Genomic DNA, 19,088 nt, shown 5'->3' with positions numbered 1-19,088 from the left:
CACTCACAAAATAAGTGATAATGTAATAGAATATTCTATGATTTGGTACATAAATACACTGTAAGAATGTATGTGAAATGTTCTTTAACTTTAACACATTGAATGCTGAAATCTAAACTGCTAAACAGTTTAAAAGGACAAACAGTGTTAAAACTGATCACAACTAAGCAACTGACCCTTGATGCACATTGGAAGACTACACTAAATTTTCGACTGTGATCTCACTGAGAATGTATTGACAATATGAGTCATGCATTTGCTATTGTTTAGACACATGAAATTATTTTGCTGGCGTAAAAATCAAAGACTGGGTAAAAAATAAGTAGAGCATGTTTGCAGCTTGTTATTGGACTTGTTACGAAACTGCTTGTGCGGCCATTTTAATGAGGAAGATCATGCATGGCTTTGGTCGCATTATTTGAGAAATGCATGGGCAATAAAAAATACTCGAATAATTTGAAAAAGCATAGCAGCATATCTTGCAACATCTTTACAGGTAAACTTTTTCATATTAAATAGGTCTAAATGAAAACGAGATCCCTGACATTATGAGTGTATAGCCGTTATATTGATATATCACCGAAGATAATTTTACATATGAAACGCAAGACTCGTGTTTAAACCACAGACTGTAGGTTTAAACATGATTCTCTCCTCTGAAGTGTGACGTGTCAAACTAACTTGACCGCACGGGCTCACAGCAGCAGTATGTCCAACCTCAGACCAATCAGAAAATCGCACCAGTCGCTGCAGCCAATCAGGTGCAGACCCTGCAAGGTGCATTCTTTTCAACGTTATTTATTTATTTATTTTGGTTGATCTTTTTTTTGTTGATGTGTTTATTACGAAATACTGTCAAGGATACAGTCTGTTAAAGCAACTTGGTTGGTCTGTAATTTTATTTGCGAGCTTGGGAATTATTATCAGTTGTCACTGATCAAATAAAAAAGGGCGTTGATGTGCTCTCTGATAATATGAGCGGTAGGGACCGTTCGCTGTCACAGGCAGTCTGTTTTTGTTGATACCGTCAGCAGCCGCTCAGGAGGGAGACACAGAGGAATTAATGCGTATTTAAACAGCAACACAGTCGTGTTGGAAATACACTGAAGACGAAAAATGAGAGGCCTAGGATACTTTATTGCACTTTTATTCTTTCCCATGACATTTGGTGTGGATTTCCATGTGGAACCAAGACCGTATAACGCGGACCGGGTGTATGTGAAGTCTCCCGTAGCCGCCAGAAGTCTAATCGGGACGGGATCGGAGGCAGATATTTCTCGTATCCACCATCACATCCAGAAAAGGAGCGCAGATGATGGACCAGACTCCTGTAATGGGTTGGATGGATTTGAGACCAAGTTAACTAGCAATACGCACAACGTAAGTTCACTCGAAGCACCGATGCAGCGATGCAGTTGTGTCTCAAAACCTAGGGATCTTCCCCTAACCCTAACTAGACAGCATTTTTGACAATATGTGCGTTCAATCCGAGAGTTCTCATGGAAAACCGTTGAAATATTTATACCTTAAAACTAACTAGTAAATGTTTTTATGTTATGTTTTATGCAAATGTTCATGTTAACACTTATTTAATTTCTAGTGAGTAACTCAGTTAATGACATAACTCTATGATGATTGGTATCAAATGAAAATGAAGTAATATTTAATATTAGGCTATGTAATGAATAAGGACTAGTAACTAGTAAGTTAACAGTACAAATAGTACTAGTTGTTTCTAAATAATACATGTTTAAATGTTCTTTAAAGCTCACTGGATTATGTAAATAATTGTAAAATGTGACTGAAACTGCAAATTTTCCATTTTCACTAGAACATTTTCAAAACAAAAGTACTGTTTGAGTGATACAAAGACGCATAAGATTGTATTGTTCTTATTTTTTCTGTGGTTACAATCATAGCCCTCAGAATACGTTTTCTTGTTCATTTCTGTTTTTATAACTATAAAATATTAATGGTTGTGTTTGAAGTTCCTCTTTGACAAGTAGGTGTAGTTTGGATTGCATAAGTTGTAGAACCAGTTAAGCTGGTATGACAACCTGCTTAATTATCCTTTTCCCAACCAGCTAGGCCTTTTTAATGCACGCTAATTTTTACTGATCTATATACTTTATAATACAAGCAAGTCTTGATATTACAAAATGGAACAGTGAATAACACTGACACTAGTCATTGCAATGTAAAATGACTTCCTTTTCTCAGAAATATTTTTGGTTGCTTCTTGTCAGATGAGCTGAAACAGTCAAGATGTGTTTGAGGGTTGGTTGAAGCTTCATCATCTCACCTCTACTTCACCAACCCTCGGATAAACTTCCTGTGCTTATTACTCACAGATGTGTTAACCTTTTTAAAACAGTTCTACTGTGGTTTGTCTTTCTGTAGAAGGTTATCATGAATTTGCAAGAGGTGACAGGAACTACCACAGTTGGGTTAATCAACAGAAAACAGTCTCAAAGTGTTTTAGGATTATACTCGCACTGACCATTCGGTCTTTATATAGTGTTTTGGATATATGTTCAATTCTAGACAGGGTTCAGAAACACTAGATGGGGTTAGAAGATTTAACACTTATTTAAAGGGCCACAGATGAAGCCCAGAGCAAGAAAGTGAAAGTATTTTAGTCACTTTGCTTCATTCTTTCCAGGTGTCCTGTGGAGAAATGAGAGAAGAGATAGTCAGAAAACTAGCGATTTGAGATTTTCATGAGACACATTTGCTTTAACAGCGTAATGGAACTATGTCATTTGACTTTTTAAACAGATCAATGATACATCATCTTTTTAAAAAAACACAAATGACAAAACATCTAAACCAGTAGTTTTCAAAAAGGGGTTTGGAAGTTTAATAGTTTATTTAAATAATGTACGTTTTAAAAAATGAACTTTTAAAATGGCAAAAATCAAGATCTAAATGGAAATCATTTATTTTTCACCCCAAAACATGCAAAACCTGAATCTTAAATCTTATAGAATAACAAGTTAAATTGTTTAATGATTTGAATATATCAACACCCCCAGTTTCTGTTATTAAAAATTTGTCATAATTACAGCAGAAATACCATAGGAAAATATCTTCAAATAGTGTGTTATCTTTACAATGGGGGGCCTCCAATCAAAAAGTTTGAGAGACACTTGCAGTATCTAAACTAAACCGATGAAAATATAATACCGTGTTCATATACCATCTTCAGTTTCACAATTTATTCCAGTTTTTTTCATCTCTGTAATTTGTCAGATCAGTCTTCATTGCACTATTTTGAGTTCCACGGTTAATTGTTTTGAATATAGTTGCTTGGTTTCTGATTCAGTGTTTTGCTTAAGGTTAGCATGTGTTTTGCATAGGCTAATAGTATCTTTCTAGGACATCATGCAATAAAACCCTTAATGTGTGTAAAAACTCTTATAGTTTGTCCGTGATGATGCACTTTCAGTATTGCTTTTGTTTAATATTAATAAAATGTGTTTCTTTCAGTTTACCTTTCAAGATATCAGTCGGTCTGTGTCTCTGGCCTGGGTGGGGGATGGAACTGGGGTGAGTTTCACTTTTGATTAATTATGTGTACACACTATCATATGCTTACCGTTCTGAGATGAAGTCGCCGGAAGAACCTTCCACTATGCTACAAGTTTCATTCAAGGTTAGATGAGGACATTTTTAGCTTAAGGTTTAAATTTAGACTGTCTAGATAATCTTCCCAGATCTCTTTGGCTGTTCACAAGGCTCACAAAGAAACATAAACACAACTATCAATATGGCCAAATGCAAACTCATAACCAGTTTGACCTCTCTCATGCCCCAGTGCACATTCAAGGCCATGTCGAGAAGTCCTTATTTTTACTGCCCATTACTGCAATAAAAACAATACATACACTACCATTCAAAACTTCAGAGTATGTAAGATGTTTTTGTTTTTTAAAAGAAGTCTCTTATGCTCACCAAGACTGCATTTATAGGACCAAAAATACATTAAAAACTGTAATTACAGTTAAAAATAACTGATTTAATATATTTTAAAATGCAACGGCATTACTCCAGTCTTCAGTGTCACATCATACTTCAGAAATCAGTCTGATATGCTGATTTGCTGCTCAGGAAACATTTCTTGAAAATTTGTGTCAAAGTAAATCACTGTCTTCATGTCTCAATCTTAGGTAGTGCTGGCCCTGACAACATTTCAGATGCCAATAGTCTTCCTGCGATTCGGTCAGTCTAAACTGTACAGAAGGTGAGTGCTGGTTTTAATAGTGTGTTTGTTTTTGTAATATCAATGTAATATTTGATTTACTTAATTTCTTTCTCAATCCTCCACTCTTTTTGACAGTGAAGACTATGGAAAGTCATTTGAGGATGTCACAGAACTTATCAACAACACCTTCATCAGCACTGACTTTGGGATCGCTATTGGTCCGGAAAGCTCTGGCAAGGTGGGCAAGACATATCCAGTGTTTCAGTAACTTCTCCCTGTAAGCCCACGTGAGCTGGGGAGCTGTTGTGTTAAAGATGTTTCTCAGACTGCTGAATTGGCCTGTAGATATTTAAATGCACCGTGTCAATCACAGCAAAAATAGACCAGCTGTCCTTTCTGTTCTTTGCTGATATTTCAATACTCAATGCAATTACGCAGATATGTGACAGCACTTTAAAGTCCTGATATTCTTTCCCACAGGTGATCCTCACGGGAGATGCTTCCGGAGGCAGTGGTGCCAGAATTTTCCATTCAAGAGATTTTGGCAAGAGTTTCATCCTCACAGAATTGCCCTTCCACCCACTAATGCAGATAATGTACAACCCTCAAAACTCAGATGTTCTTGCAGCCATCAGCGTCAGGGTGAGAGACTTTAAAACATTGGTGTTATTTCCTTATAGATTGAAACTTTTTGACGTCAAATGGAAAGTTACTATGGGCCATTTAATCAGTTTAAGAGTTAAAGGTGGGGTAAGCGATTTTTCAAAAACGCTTTAGAAAATTGATTCGGGCCAACTAGCAAAACAAACTTGTAGCCAATCAGCAGTAAGGGGCGTGTCTACTCATGATGTGGAGGAGAGAGCGTTCAGTGCACAGGATGGACATTCGCGGGCCGAGCGACAGAAAAATAGAGATGGCAGATAATAAACAAAAGAGGAAAACATCTACGGAACAAAAGAAGGCTTAAGGCAAGAAGTAGGACCCATGTAAATATCGGATCAGCTTTCCAGCGCTGGAGAGAACTCAAGGAGTAGAAGACCTGCGATCGGATGCCAAGGTTGCTTTGTTTCTTCTCGATAGTAACAACCGTGTCTGCGCCACAACAGCTAAACTAAAGTCTGTCTAGTACACTGGACGCGACAAAGCGACCGTTGAAAATCATTTGAAATTTGTGTCAATACGTCATGAATAGAACGCAGCAGCAATTTTCTGTCGGGGATTTGTCGTGTCGTGTCGTGCCGCATCCAGTGAAGACCATAGATTTGTAATTTGTAATTGTAAATATTTGCTATTCACTTCCTCCTCAAGTATATTTTTTTAAAAACAAGAAGATATAGGGCTACATTCATAGTGCTTCTTCATCTTTTATGCTTTTCAAGTGGTGCATAATATCATAATAACTTACATAATATCATCTTACTGCTGTTTTTTCAGCGTGATCTCTGGATCTCTAAAGACTTTGGAGAAACATGGAAGAAAATCCATGAGATGGTGTGTGTGGTCAAATGGTAAGCTTTTTATGATTGTTAAAACTGCTCTAGGAATGAGTTTGTGTTTGTGAAGACGCAAGGGGGTTCAGAGTGGAGTGACTTTATATAGTAGGGCCTGTTTTGTTTTATGTTTTGACCAGAGTTCTGGATCATTCTTTTTACGGCTGCACATCCAGGACACACAAAACACAAACATGCAAATATGGCCACCATGGCAGCAACACGAGACCTTCTCTGCTGAGTCACCCTGTTTTTCCACACGGCTCGGCTTTCAAATGTCCGAGGAAGCTTGCCTGCTCCAGATAAACTGCTGCATCAAACTTCGGTTGAATTCTCCAGTTTTTTAACTTGAATTCAACAGTCTTTTATTTATGCACTTGAACAGGGAAGTAGTTATATTGACAAGGAAGTTCAGTGAGGCTATTCATTCATTTACACATTTAATGTTTGACCAAGGCTGCCAGGTCTGTTTGTGAACTTTTTAGTTTTTATATAAATATACTGTATTGTTCCTTTATTCGTCCTCTGAGCATTCCTGACTGTAGGCTAGTTTCATTCTCAGTGGTCCCTGCAGGCTTCCGGGTAACCTAGTTTTAAAAAAAGAACAGTATCCCACCTTTTTCGAAAGACAGGATCAAATCGGCAGTAGGAAATTGGGTCAGATCAGTCAGACTTTATCTTGAGACCTTGAGTCTACAGTGTATGGCATTAGACATGAAAAGAAGATGCAAAGGTCACACATGACTTCAGAAACCAGAAAAGTCACACCATGCAGTTCCTTTTAAAATGAAAATCATATTCATATTTAAATTACAACATTCAGAATATGATTGTGTTGTAATCTAAGGACGTAGCCTATCAATATAAGTGTACACTTTCAGAAATTGAGCAGTTAGGCTTAGACACTTTATCAACTTTATTAATTCTAACTTGATTATTTATGCAATGGCAAGAAAATGAACAGAATGGAAATAAAGCGCTAATGTGGGTGATTGAAATTTTGAATTTGAAATATGGAAATCGGAAATTTGATTTCATTTATAATGCAGATTACTGTTATTTTTCAGAGGGCTTGGGATGATTTAGTGTCATACCACAAAACATCTCAGAATTCATTCGAATCTGGTGTTAAAGTGATGATTGTGCTGTTTTCTTACCAGAATAGAGTACCAGAATAGAAAATGATACTGAGGACAGCTAAATGATACTTATGAAAAACATTACTGAGAAGAAACCTATGAAATGATTATAAGTTAAAAGATTTTGATTAGACAAAGGTGAAAAATTAAGATACACCTTTTAAAAAAAATTCTAGTTTTTAATTTTAGATTTTGCATTGGAACAAGCAGGAACATTTAAAACCATTAAATTGTAACAAAAGAAGATTAACTAATATAATTTCTTACAAAATTGTAAATGTAATATTTTACCCAATATAAGAAAATGTACTGCATGAAATGGCCTATCATTTTTATAGTATCATTGAGAGACAAAAAAAATCGACCCTTATGACTGTTTTTGTGGTCTAGGGTCACATATGGAATAAGTGACGATGGGCAGTTGAATTATTAGAAAAGAATGCTCGCCTGAGGTGTCGAAGCGGAGTGGCCGTTACACCTCGGGTGTGCATAATATTTTCTAATATTTCTAATAATTCAATGGACCAGAGTCAATTATTACACTTATACACTTATACTATGGTTACCACACCTCACGACATTGTTTCGATGTTGTTCAGGTTTTAGTCCTTAAACGCTCTTGTGAGTAGGATTACTTTCTTGCGCATCTCATCAAACACCTCCGTTGCCAATTCCAAAATGTCATTTTAGATCTAGTAACAGAGGCTTGAGCCGTTGATAGCAGACTAATGCAGCTAATAACTAAGTTATTAGTGAGAGAGAGAGAGAGAGCAAGAAAGGGAGAGAGATTAAGCGCATCTCGCAACAGACAATAACTGAAATCGTTTGGCGAAGTGTTATAGACATGTAATGTGGTCAAGACCTGCCTGGAACTACTTTAGCCATGTGTTTCCCTGAAAATAACTGCATGCCTTAGAACGTTCCTCAGCCAATCAGATTCAAGCATTCATAGTATAAATATATATATTGAATTAGTTTCTATTTATGTATTTTCCATTTTAATTTCAATTAAAGTTTTAGTAATTTTGTTGTTTTTTTGTCATTTTTACTGTAGTTTTTTATTTGTGTAAATAGTTTTTATTAATTTTATTTAAGTTTTAGTTATAGTTATTTTTGTGCATCAAGTGAAACTAAATGAAAATAAGACATTTTCCTTTGGCAACTAACAATTTAATTTCAGTTAATGCTAATGTTAATTTTATTTCAAATGTTAGGTTTAGTTAACTATAACACCCTGGTTTGTTGGTAATATTCCAGCAGTCTGGCAACCTGAAGACTCCTCAACCTGAGTCACTCCCTCAAGTCTTATTTTAACAATACACCATATGAGTTCAGACAATCCTAGCTATCCTGTTACAACAATGCCATGAATTTTAATGGAGAATCAATCTCTATGTGACCAGCTTCTTGTTGCATTGTTCATATGTTATTTATAATGCAAAAACATGATTTGTGTGGTGATCACAAACTATGTCGTCTTCCTTGACATTATAGCGTGCAGCATGTTTGCATTTATTATGCTGCAAACAAATGACTGATCTGAAGTGAACTGATCTGACTGCTGTTGTTTTATGAGGTCTCCTGAGTTTAATCTCATGGATCAATTCTCTCTTCCTCTTTTCCACAGGGGAATGGATACTCTGTTCTTCTCCACCAACCTTAACGGATCCTGCTGTGAGTAATATTTATAGCTTTGTTGATCTAAGGTGTGGTGACATGAATGTGTGTGTGTGTATCAATTTTATGTTTATTTCTGGTTTTACATCCTTGTGCATTAGTTACTGCGTTGAAATTGATGTATACTAAATCTAAAATTAAATTTCAGAGTTAATTTTTATTATTTGCAATAAAAGCTGGAAATCTTACAGCTATCAGTTCATAACATATAGTGCACAAAAATATATGTATATAATATTCAAGCCAGCGGTTTAAATTTTTATTTGCCCAGCTTAGATTTTCATTTGAATTGACTAAAAACCAAATGTTTTAGTTTGCAAAACATATGAACACTAGTACATGATCTGCAAATGTGACGATACCACACTGACAGTCCTGTCAACTGGCGCAGTTCTCTCTCACACTGGTCCTGTCAGCGGCCATCTTACCGTTGAGCCCAGTTGAGTGAAAGTGTATACTTTTGCATTTCTGTTTCCTATATTTGGCAATGAGTGCATGTGCTTTTTTTGCAAGTTGAATGCACTAGTGTCAGAGGGGATGAAGCAGCATCCTGTGAGTGGTGTTGCTCAAGAGCTCATTAATATTGTTTAGATTAAATGTTGTTAGAAGCTTTTTGAATTAGAATTTAGCATCCCACAGTGGATTTGAGTCAGCACGCCACCACTGCGGCCCATGCGGCATCAGCAACTCATTAAACCATATATTTCTGTAGTAATGTTACTTCGCTTTTTGGTGTTTTTTTGTTTTCAGATGATAAAGGGGTGCTGGTGCTGAGAAAGTCAGCTGACCTTGGTGTTAACATTAAGACAGTCGCTGAAAGGATCTACTCCTTTGGGATCGGCGGACGCTTCTTGTTCGCATCAGTTATGACTGGATCAGGAAACATAATGCCATCAGCATCTGAGGTGTGTGAGTGAGGGTCTTTCTGAGTTTGTTGTGAATATATGAATGCATGAATGTGATGTGTTAACTGTGAGCATGCTCTTTAGGACATGATACGGGCAATACATGTGTCGGTAGACAAAGGTGAGACGTGGAACATGGCACAACTTCCTCCTGTCGGCCATGAGCAGTTTTATTCAATACTGGCAGCCAATGATGAAATGGTCTTCATGCATGTGGATGAACCGGGAGGTGAGTTTTTGCTTTTTACCATAACCAAAATACATGTGGTTACATTACAACCTAACCTTTTATAAACCATCATAATATTATCTATGCTGCTTTATAGGTACATTTTATTTGGCTTTTATTGGTCAGCCACCGGCTTATAGCAATAGCAGTTTGATTTGTGCTACTTGATAGACCTCAGTGTTTCTGTGTCTTTTAACTGTACTGTGTGTGGTTTTTTCAGACACTGGGTTTGGCACCATCTATGTATCAGATGACAGAGGCACTGTGTATTCCAAGTCTCTAGAACGCCATCTGTATACGACCCCAGGGGGCGAGACCGATTTCACAAACGTCACTTCCCTCAGAGGAGTCTTCACTACTAGCGTGCTGGTTGAGGGTATGACTAAATCCTACAGAAGACAGACATATGCTTATAGTCTGTGTGTATATTTAACATCCGATTGCTCCAGGGGGACTGTATCACTTAGTATACTTTAAATTGATATGGGTAAAAACAATATCAATACAGCAATAGCTTGCTGTTTACTTTCTAAATATAAACTTGAGCATGCATATGATATTTAACTTATGCCTAGTCCAAATACCCACACTTGCGGTCTTGGCCACTTGAGAGCGCGTGCATGCGACAGGAAGTAAGTGCGCAAGACTGTCCCAGATCTTAAAAACACCAGAGCGCAGTGCCCTTAACACACACTAAATCCACACTATCTCGAATACCGCTCCGGAGCAGTATCCGAGGCTTAGTGTATCCCATCATGCATCATGTTGTGGAAATAAATCGTGAGACTTTTTGCCGAGATCTCGTGAGAGGTCACGGAAACCTTTCCAATGTATGTGAAATATTTATAATAATTAGATATTACATATAATTTGGTAGTAAAACAAGCATGTTTTATTGGTGCAAATGAGTAGTGGTGATAATTATTTTGTACAACATTTGCAACTGCTTTTTATCACCAGCAGCATCACAAAATTAAATTATGTCATCTGTTATAGGGACTACTGAACAGACATTTAGAAGTTGATTTTAAAATGCAAAGTATTGAAAATAAAAATAAAGCTCTGTAAACACTTGCATTTTTACAACACTATAAGTGTGTCCCATCAGGTAATGAAAAGTTCTACACACACTTGTGGTCTTCATGCTCACTTCATGCTGGACCAAATACAGGAAATACGTCATAGAAGTGGTCAAGTACAAAAACCGCAAGTGTGGGTGTTTGGACAAGGCAATTGCATACACTACTGTTCAAAAGTTTGGGGTCGGTAAGATTGGTTTGTTTTTGAAAACAAGGTTGCATTTATGATTAAAAAATACAGTAAAAACAGTAATAATTTTCTGTTTTAATATATTTTAAAATGTAATTTATATCTGTGGTGCCAAAGCAGTGTTTTTGGCACCACAGATATAAATGACATTTTAAAATATATTAAAACAGAAAATTATTACTGTTTTTACTGTATTTTTTAATCGTAATAATTTTCTGTTTTAATATATTTTAAAATGTCATTTATATCTGTGGTGCCAAAAACACTGCTTTGGCACCACAGATATAAATTACATTTTAAAATATATTAAAACAGAAAATTATTACTGTTTTTACTGTATTTTTAAATCTTTTTTTTAAATATATAAATTATATTTTTTTATAATATTTTTAATTAGTTTCATTAGTGACAAAAAATATTTATATATGGTTTTAATATTAGTTAACTATAATAACCCTGTGGCAACGCTGAATTTTCAGCAGCCATTACTTCAGTCTTCAGTGTCACAAGATTCTTCAGAAATCATTCTGAAATGCTGATTTGCTGCTCAAGAAACATTTTTTATGTTAAAAATAGTTGTGCTGCTTAATATTTATGTGGAAACTGTGATATCTTTTTTCAGTATTTTCTGATGAATAAGATTTCATCATTTATAATTAACATTATAAATGTCTTTACTGTCACTTTTAATAAATTGTTGTTAATAAAATGTGTTCTAACTAAATAAGAATATTTATTTCTTTTAAAAAATCTTATTGATCCAAACTTTTAAATGGGAGTGTATATATAATTACCTATGTAAATAATAGATCATGTGAAATCAGTTAGTTCACATGACTAAATTCACCTTAGGTAGGGCTTTTCTAAAATGATTTTGTGTTTCTCTCTATTTCTCTTTTCTGCTAAAGACGGCTCAGTACAGACAGTAATATCGTTTGATCAGGGAGGTGAATGGGTTCCTTTGAAGAAACCAGAGAACAAAAAGTGTGATTCTACAGCCAAAGATCCAGAAATGGTAAAAACTACTTTTAAGGGAAGTTGTAATAATTGGGCATATGTGGCCAAATAGTTAAAATTCTTGAGAAGACTACCTCTAACAGTATGTCTTTGTTTAGCCTTTTTTTTTTCTTACCTTGTGTTGTCTTCCTTCTGTGCAGTGTAGTCTGCATATTCATGCCTCATACAGCACCTCCATGAAGCTGAATGTTCCCATGCTGCCTCTGAGTGAACCTAATGCTGTGGGACTTATATTGGCTCATGGTAATGCACGCACACCTATTAGAAACAGTCTAAAGTCCAATTCCGTTCTATGACCAACTGAAATATTTTAGTGTTTTAATTTAATTGGCAGTATTGAACAAAATAGAATTGCCACAGAATTCCAAAAACAATGACTTTTCTTTTTCAGGCAGTGTAGGTGACGCAGTCTCAATGATGACTCCCGATGTGTACGTGTCTGATGATGGAGGCTACACCTGGCTGCAGGCTCTGGACGGGCCACACCATTACGCTATCCTGGACTCAGGAGGCCTGCTTGTGGCCGTGGAGCACAACGAAGCCAAACCCATCTCTGAGATTAAGTGGGCAACCCCCCCCTTCAGTGTCATTTTAGTATCAGATTTGATTGTATTAATTCATATTTTGACTTAAATTAATGTTAAATGTTAAACTAAATGAAAAAGGCAACTAGCTGAAATAAAAAATAAAATAAAATCGCTGAATTGCATATGAAAAAGCTGAAAAAGTTGGGTAGAACTGTCTGCTTGTGTCTCTCTAAGGTTCTCCACTGATGAGGGACAATGCTGGCATGTTTATAAGTTCACCCAGACGCCGATGTTCTTCACAGGGCTGGCCTCAGAGCCTGGTGCCCGCTCAGTGAATGTCAGTCTGTGGGGTTATGAAGATGCTTTGATCAGCCACTGGGTAACTTACACCATTGACTTTAAAGACCTGCTGACACGTACCTGTGAGTGACCAGTTCTCATTGAACCACACAAAATCCAAGGCATGTTACACTTTATATAATTCAGTTTAGCACAAACTAATCTTTCTGTCTGGTTCCCAGGCCAGGAGGATGATTACATTCAGTGGCTGGCACACTCAGATGACATCAGCGACCCAGACGATGGCTGCATGCTGGGTTATAAGGAACGTTTCCTGCGTGTGAGAAAGGACTCGGTGTGTTGGATTGGCAGAGATTACATAGTCACAAAGCAGCCCACGCCATGCAGGTGTACACTGGATGACTTCCTGTGGTGAGTGGGAACAGAAGATATCACTTTAGTTATTTTATACACGTTTCTATTTCATCTTTATAATATTTTAGTGTCTGTTTAGCAATTCAGTTTTAGTTAGAAATTTTGATGTTAATCCTTTTATTAGTTATTCTTAACAATTTGTTATTATTCTTTATATTTCAACTAATTTTGATTTTTAAATGTACTTTATTTTGGTTTTTAAATCAGTAGATTTTGTCTTAGATTTAGTAAATAATAATAACAACCCTGTGAACACCCTGTTATCAGATGTTGTTTTTTATTATGTATTTATATTATCTATAACTATATATTTACCATGCCCTAGTCATTTACAGTCATTTATCATTTTAAAAGGTTTATACATTTAGACCTTAAATTATGATTTGTTACATATTGGTATAATTATGAAGAAAGGCATCAAAGTTTTCAAATATGTCAAATATTCTCTGCCGTCCTCCATAGTGACTTTGGATATTACCGTAAAGAGAACAGCTCAGAATGTATCGAACAGGCTGATCTCAAAGGCCACGATTTGGAGATCTGCATCCATGGGAAAAAGGAACTGCTACAGACCAATGGGTAATGCCCTCTTTATTGTTCTGCGTTTCTTGAGGATTTATGCTTTGTCCTAGCATTAGTCAGTAGACAGTTGAGATTTTTCACTCGATTCATCACATGCTTGTCCCTGACTCATTAGGAAAGCTCTATAAACAACATGCAGATGGTTTCATGGTTGTCATTTTTTAATAGGTACCGAAAGATTCCAGGTGATAAATGTGAAGGAGGGGAAGAACCAGAAAGAAGGGTGATTGACCTGAGCAAGAGATGCGTTAGCAACCTGCTGGAGCCTCAACTGCTGGTGAGAATGCATTTAGCCTGCTGTATATTACTAGTTTAATTATTCAGACAGGAGTTTTGAAATGTGTTTTAATGTCACTCATTTATACAGTATGTGTTAAATTAGTAGGTTACCCAAAAATGTACATTTTGAAGAATAGCCTTATCCTCAAATTTTATAATAATATCAGTTTAATATTGTTTTGTTTTACTTTTATACTGCTTTTTGTATTTTTGGCCCCAGTCCACATTCACTGTCATTGTATTAAAAAGAGTGTCCAGGATATTAATCTAACAATTCTCCTTTAATGTGTCAGAGAGAAATAATACACATAGATGAACTGTTCACAATATGATGCGTTTAAAAAAGATGATGAATTTGCACTCATATACCTCTATTTAACTTGTATCTCTGTAATCCACAGACAGATAAATCTACCTCACATTCCGCCCCTATCACTGCGATCGTCATAGCCATCCTGCTGACCGGTGTAGTGTTTGGAGTTCTGTTTGTAAAGAAGTATGTCTGTGGTGGAAGGTCAGTCTATTCTCCAAATATTTGAAGTGTTTCATATAGAATATATTTAATTATATTACATAAAATAAACAACTGTCCTTGCTCTCTGTATTTTACAGGTTCCTTGTACACAGATACTCTGTCTTACAACATAATGCGGAAGCCAACGGCATAGATGAACCACTGGACACAGATGTTGCTGAAGCTCCCAAGAATGATTTCCACGATGACTCAGATGAGGTACAGATTCGGACCGTCTCACACTAATTAATTCACCTAAACATTTGTCTTAATTATTTACAAGCTGATCATACACCCTCTTTAAAAAAAAAAAAAGAAAAGAAAAAGGATTTATAAATAGTCCAGATTTTGGCTTTGTTTTCCTATTGATGTTCTCTCTACAGTCCTCATACATTATGTGTACACGTATTTATATTGCTTTGACCATTCTCTGTAGATCCAGGGCATGTCCAGTAAAAAGAGGACGTATGGTCACCATATATTAAGTATTCTGCTTTGACATTTCAAATAGTTGTACTTATCTTTTCGAATGATTGTGTGTGTTTTGCAGGACCTACTTGAGTAGAGAGCATTAGGTGAGCAGAAGAAGCTGCATTTCCTGTCATTCAAGCATTATTGCTGCTTTCTCTATCTTCCTAAAGCACAAACCATCTGTCAGCTTTCTCAGACATAATCTACCAGCTAACGTCATGCACTTCCTTGCTTCTCAACCAATGGGAGGGAACCTGGTTGCTTCTCCACCAATAGGAAGCTGCTCTCATGATAAAAGAGGCTTTTGAATGTAACTCTGCTGAAAGCAGAGAAGAAGGGTTTAAAATATGTTTGTGGGAGTTTCTATTCTTGCTTTTGACATTGGGGTCTTCTGGGTGCGATTTTAAAGATCAAACCTTTGTTTGATGAGACTGTCAATGGGGTACTTGTAAAATACTTGCTTTCTTTTTATGTACAGATGCCCTTATGTGAGATCTAGAGGTATTATTTATCCTCATGGTGATATCAGATTTTTATTTCAGCAGAAATTTTATTCAGTGACAGGATACAATGAATCATATCACACGCACGTGATGCAAGCATCCCAGGTTTAAATACTGTGCTACTGAACCCTGACTGTGTTTATCACTAGAATGTGGTCAATGTCCACTTTGCTGCAAGTAATGAGGTGCATTAAAGAATATAGCAATAAAATGCTGAGAAACAGGGAATAGATTTGGCTTCACAAAATATTTATAATGTAAGATTTATGAACATTACTTAACTGAAACTGTGTAGCTATGTTATAGGCTGTGAGTTTAATAAAGGGGGGATTTGATATTTGGACAAATAACTGTAGAACATGGAGATAAATTTCACATATTACACAATTAATTTGTAAGCTACTGTCACACTTCCAATAAAGTGATTTCTGCCATGGTTAGGAAACATTTTGTAATAAATATTTTTATGAACTAAGCAATGATGCAAATGCATGTAAAATATAATACAGTTGTAGTTTGTGTACAAACCTGCACACTTTGCCCAAATCAAATTTTGTAATTAATTCAGTTTTATTCGCTTTCAACATTTGTGCCGTTTCTTGGTTCTTGTCTTGAGAGCAGGAAATCCCATGTTATCAAGCAGGAAAAAGTGTGACTTTTTTTTTTTTAGCCATTGCCTACAGAAACGCATAAAACTTGACGGTTTATGACAAACCATTAGTCGCAATAATTTTGCATGTGTTAATTATTTTCGTGTGTGCGGCAGACTTCAGTGAGGTGAAAACAGTTCCTTCCAGTGGTCTGAAGTCTTTGACCATGTGATATTAATATTAATTTTGAAGATTCAAATGCAATAGAGCAATTTAGCACATTTCCTGTTTGCATAGATGTTTGATGTCTGATGCTGTGAGTTTTCTATTAAGTGTGTATTTAAAAATCAGTTCTACAGTAGTTAATTTGGAGCCATTTTCAAAATTTCTCGTAATCGTTTATTTACACATACCTAAACAAAATTCTCATATTTTCAAGTTTTATTCGCTTTCAACATTTGTGCCGTTTCTTGGTTCTTGTCTTGAGAGCAGGAAATCCCATGTTATCAAGCAGAAAAAAGTGTGACTTTTTTTTTTTTAGCCATTGCCTACAGAAACGCATAAAACTTGACGGTTTATGACAAACCATTAGTCGCAATAATTTTGCATGTGTTAATTATTTTCGTGTGTGCGGCAGACTTCAGTGAGGTGAAAACAGTTCCTTCCAGTGGTCTGAAGTCTTTGACCATGTGATATTAATATTAATTTTGAAGATTCAAATGCAATAGAGCAATTTAGCACATTTCCTGTTTGCATAGATGTTTGATGTCTGATGCTGTGAGTTTTCTATTAAGTGTGTATTTAAAAATCAGTTCTACAGTAGTTAATTTGGAGCCATTTTCAAAATTTCTCGTAATCGTTTATTTACACATACCTAAACAAAATTCTCATATTTTCTTAAAGACAATCTCCATTGCAAAGACTCAGATTATGAGTTACATAGTGTTTAATAGGTATAAAAATCTAGTGTATATTTTGATTCAAGTGCCTAGCATGGAGGCATAGATTATGCCTTCCAGTGAAATGTAATGTCCTCTTCAATAATCCTAAAGTAAGAGAACAATCTAATTTCCGAAAGATCTTGAGATTTGACAAAATGATTCATTCAGTTGACAAATTATTTGTGTGAACTTTTTATACAACAAAATAAGAACAATTATGCCCCTAAATGATTTAATACTTGTTCCTAAATTGAGTTGCTCTCCATGCTTGGGGTAATAAAAGCTACAGTGCAAATGAAATATAAAGCTAAATGATTTCCATTGTGACAGTGATTTAATTTATAAGGTGTTTTCTTGCTGTGCAAAATCAATGTATATATTAGTTGTGAAGCTCTGTACATATACAGCATTTCCGACTTTTTATCTTTTATTTTTGCTCTGTATATTTGGAACAGAACTGTTTGTTTGAGAAATAAATTGATTTGTCCCATTGATGTTGTATTTTTTATTTCTGCTTTTTAGTTTGTACATGCGACAGAAAAACAACAAAAAATGTAAAGGGACAAATTATCAAATTTAAAGGGTAGGACAGCTTGCCCCAAGCTGTGCCAGTTTTGTTGCAAATTCTAACAATAAAGTAATATTCATAAAAGAACAGTCCTTGAGCAACAAGTGTTTTGATAAACATGGTGACTTGGCAGCATAGCTCAAATTCTATACAGGAAGTTGCCTTCACTGTCAAAAAACTCTCTTCCCTTCTGTTCCACTGAACTGGGCTTTTCCTTCAGTGTTTGTGCGATGTGCTCTAGCTCTTCCTCGGTCAGAATCACTTCATCCCATTCCTCCTCTAACTCTATATCATCCCTCATGTCCATTTCAGATGTAGAGTCAGGCTGCTCATGTAAAGCAGGTGTCACTTTCTGTTCAGCTGATAGCTGAGATGGTACTATGTTACCACTAGAGGGCATGAGTCCAGTGTCAGTCTTCCTCACTGCAAGCGCTCCTGTACTCAGTCCTGTCAGGGCACCCGTGTTTCCAGAGGGGAGTACGGCTGGTGTTGCAGTCTTTGGCAGTCTGGACTGCTCCGTTTTGCCATCTCTGAGAGACTGCGGCCCACTATTAGCTAACACTTTTGTGTCCTGCTTTAGCTTTCGGACTGCTGATGGTGTGAATTTGCTGCGGAGGACTCTGGAAATGTCATCAGGGCTTACAGAGAAACCCTCTGCTAATCTCTCTAGTGTCCATTCCTCTGGGGACTCCTGCTTTAAGTACCTGTAAAAGGAAGGGCAAGCAGATAACTACAACATTTTTGGCTAGACGTAAGATATGTTATTATATACAGCTAAACACATTATTTTATTATGTTATCACAAGCAGAAATGTACCGAATTTAAAATTTTGTTAGAAAACTATAAAAAGATTCTATTAAAATTTTATTTTATTTACAAAATACACTGTAGTTCAAAAGTTTAGGGTCAGTATGACATTTTTTTATTTCAAAAGAAACTAATTTTAAATTGAATTCTGCAAGGATGCATGAAATTTATCACAAATTACATTACAGACATTTATATTACAACAAATGTTACCCATTTCAAATAAATGCTGTCCATTTGAATGTTCTATTCCAGGGATCCTCAAATCTGGCCCATGAGATCCACTTTCCTGCAGAGTTTAGCTCTAACCCTAATCAAACACACCTGAGCATGCTAATCAACGTCTTCAGGATCATTAGAAATTGTCACGAATTCGGTCCATGGACTTCCGTTTATTCACCACCAGAGGTCACCCTTTCCATTACATTGACTCTCGCACTACACAAACTGTTGCATAGCACCCCGGACTACATATCCCATCATTCTTTGCACGATTTGCACACTGCACTGATTGCACACAGCTGTTTCTAATCACCTCACTCACTATATAACACCCACTCTAACCACCGGCTGTCGGGTCTTTGTTTACTGTGGGCGTTGCGGAGGGAGAACGCGACACAGTGTCTGTGACTGAAATGGTGGCTGTACCAGAGCACGCTCA

At 36.2% G+C, this 19,088-nt stretch overlaps 2 protein-coding genes across 3 annotated transcripts in view; one reads left to right on the top strand and one right to left on the bottom strand.

Moving 5' to 3' along the window:
* The first annotated feature begins 828 nt into the window (after window positions 1–828).
* Window positions 829–16,513, top strand: LOC107550487 (sortilin-like). Of its 2 annotated transcripts, XM_016231770.1 has the most exons (21): window positions 829–1,380; window positions 3,490–3,549; window positions 4,170–4,243; window positions 4,340–4,442; window positions 4,685–4,846; window positions 5,639–5,712; window positions 8,461–8,507; window positions 9,261–9,415; window positions 9,500–9,644; window positions 9,865–10,020; window positions 11,822–11,928; window positions 12,071–12,173; window positions 12,322–12,493; window positions 12,692–12,879; window positions 12,979–13,168; window positions 13,634–13,750; window positions 13,922–14,030; window positions 14,434–14,546; window positions 14,645–14,765; window positions 15,097–15,121; window positions 15,205–16,513. In XM_016231770.1, the coding sequence occupies exons 1-20, from the start codon at window positions 1,117–1,119 to the stop codon at window positions 15,109–15,111; spliced, it is 2,475 nt and encodes an 824-aa protein (XP_016087256.1). In that variant the 5' UTR covers window positions 829–1,116; the 3' UTR covers window positions 15,112–15,121; window positions 15,205–16,513. The 2 variants fall into 2 exon arrangements, with proteins under 2 accessions (XP_016087256.1, XP_016087255.1); XM_016231769.1 differs by having other exon boundaries at window positions 830–1,380; window positions 15,097–16,513.
* Window positions 16,514–17,548: 1,035 nt separating this feature from the next.
* ngrn (neugrin, neurite outgrowth associated) overlaps window positions 17,549–19,088 on the bottom strand; it is a 9,136-nt gene continuing 7,596 nt past the window's right edge. Inside the window, exon 4 of the mRNA XM_016231772.1 lies at window positions 17,549–18,323. Coding sequence (XP_016087258.1) covers window positions 17,759–18,323 — 565 coding nt within the window. The 3' untranslated portion in view covers window positions 17,549–17,758. The remainder of the gene's footprint in view (window positions 18,324–19,088) is intronic.

Source organism: Sinocyclocheilus grahami, unplaced genomic scaffold (assembly GCF_001515645.1).
Source record: "Sinocyclocheilus grahami isolate Dianchi unplaced genomic scaffold, SAMN03320097.WGS_v1.1 scaffold399.1, whole genome shotgun sequence".
In the NCBI taxonomy this organism is placed as follows: domain Eukaryota; kingdom Metazoa; phylum Chordata; class Actinopteri; order Cypriniformes; family Cyprinidae; genus Sinocyclocheilus; species Sinocyclocheilus grahami.
This window is presented reverse-complemented; position numbering and strand designations above follow the sequence as displayed.

What these genes read in the sequence shown, in the direction of transcription:
- LOC107550487 (XM_016231770.1), top strand. Translation starts at nt 1,117, where the DNA reads ATGAGAGGCCTAGGATACTTTATTGCACTTTTATTCTTTCCCATGACA. An exon ending in ACACTGGATGACTTCCTGTG is followed by an intron (nt 13,169 to 13,633) that starts GTGAGTGGGAAC and finishes CGTCCTCCATAG; the next exon opens with TGACTTTGGATATTACCGTA. An exon ending in TGCTGGAGCCTCAACTGCTG is followed by an intron (nt 14,031 to 14,433) that starts GTGAGAATGCAT and finishes TGTAATCCACAG; the next exon opens with ACAGATAAATCTACCTCACA.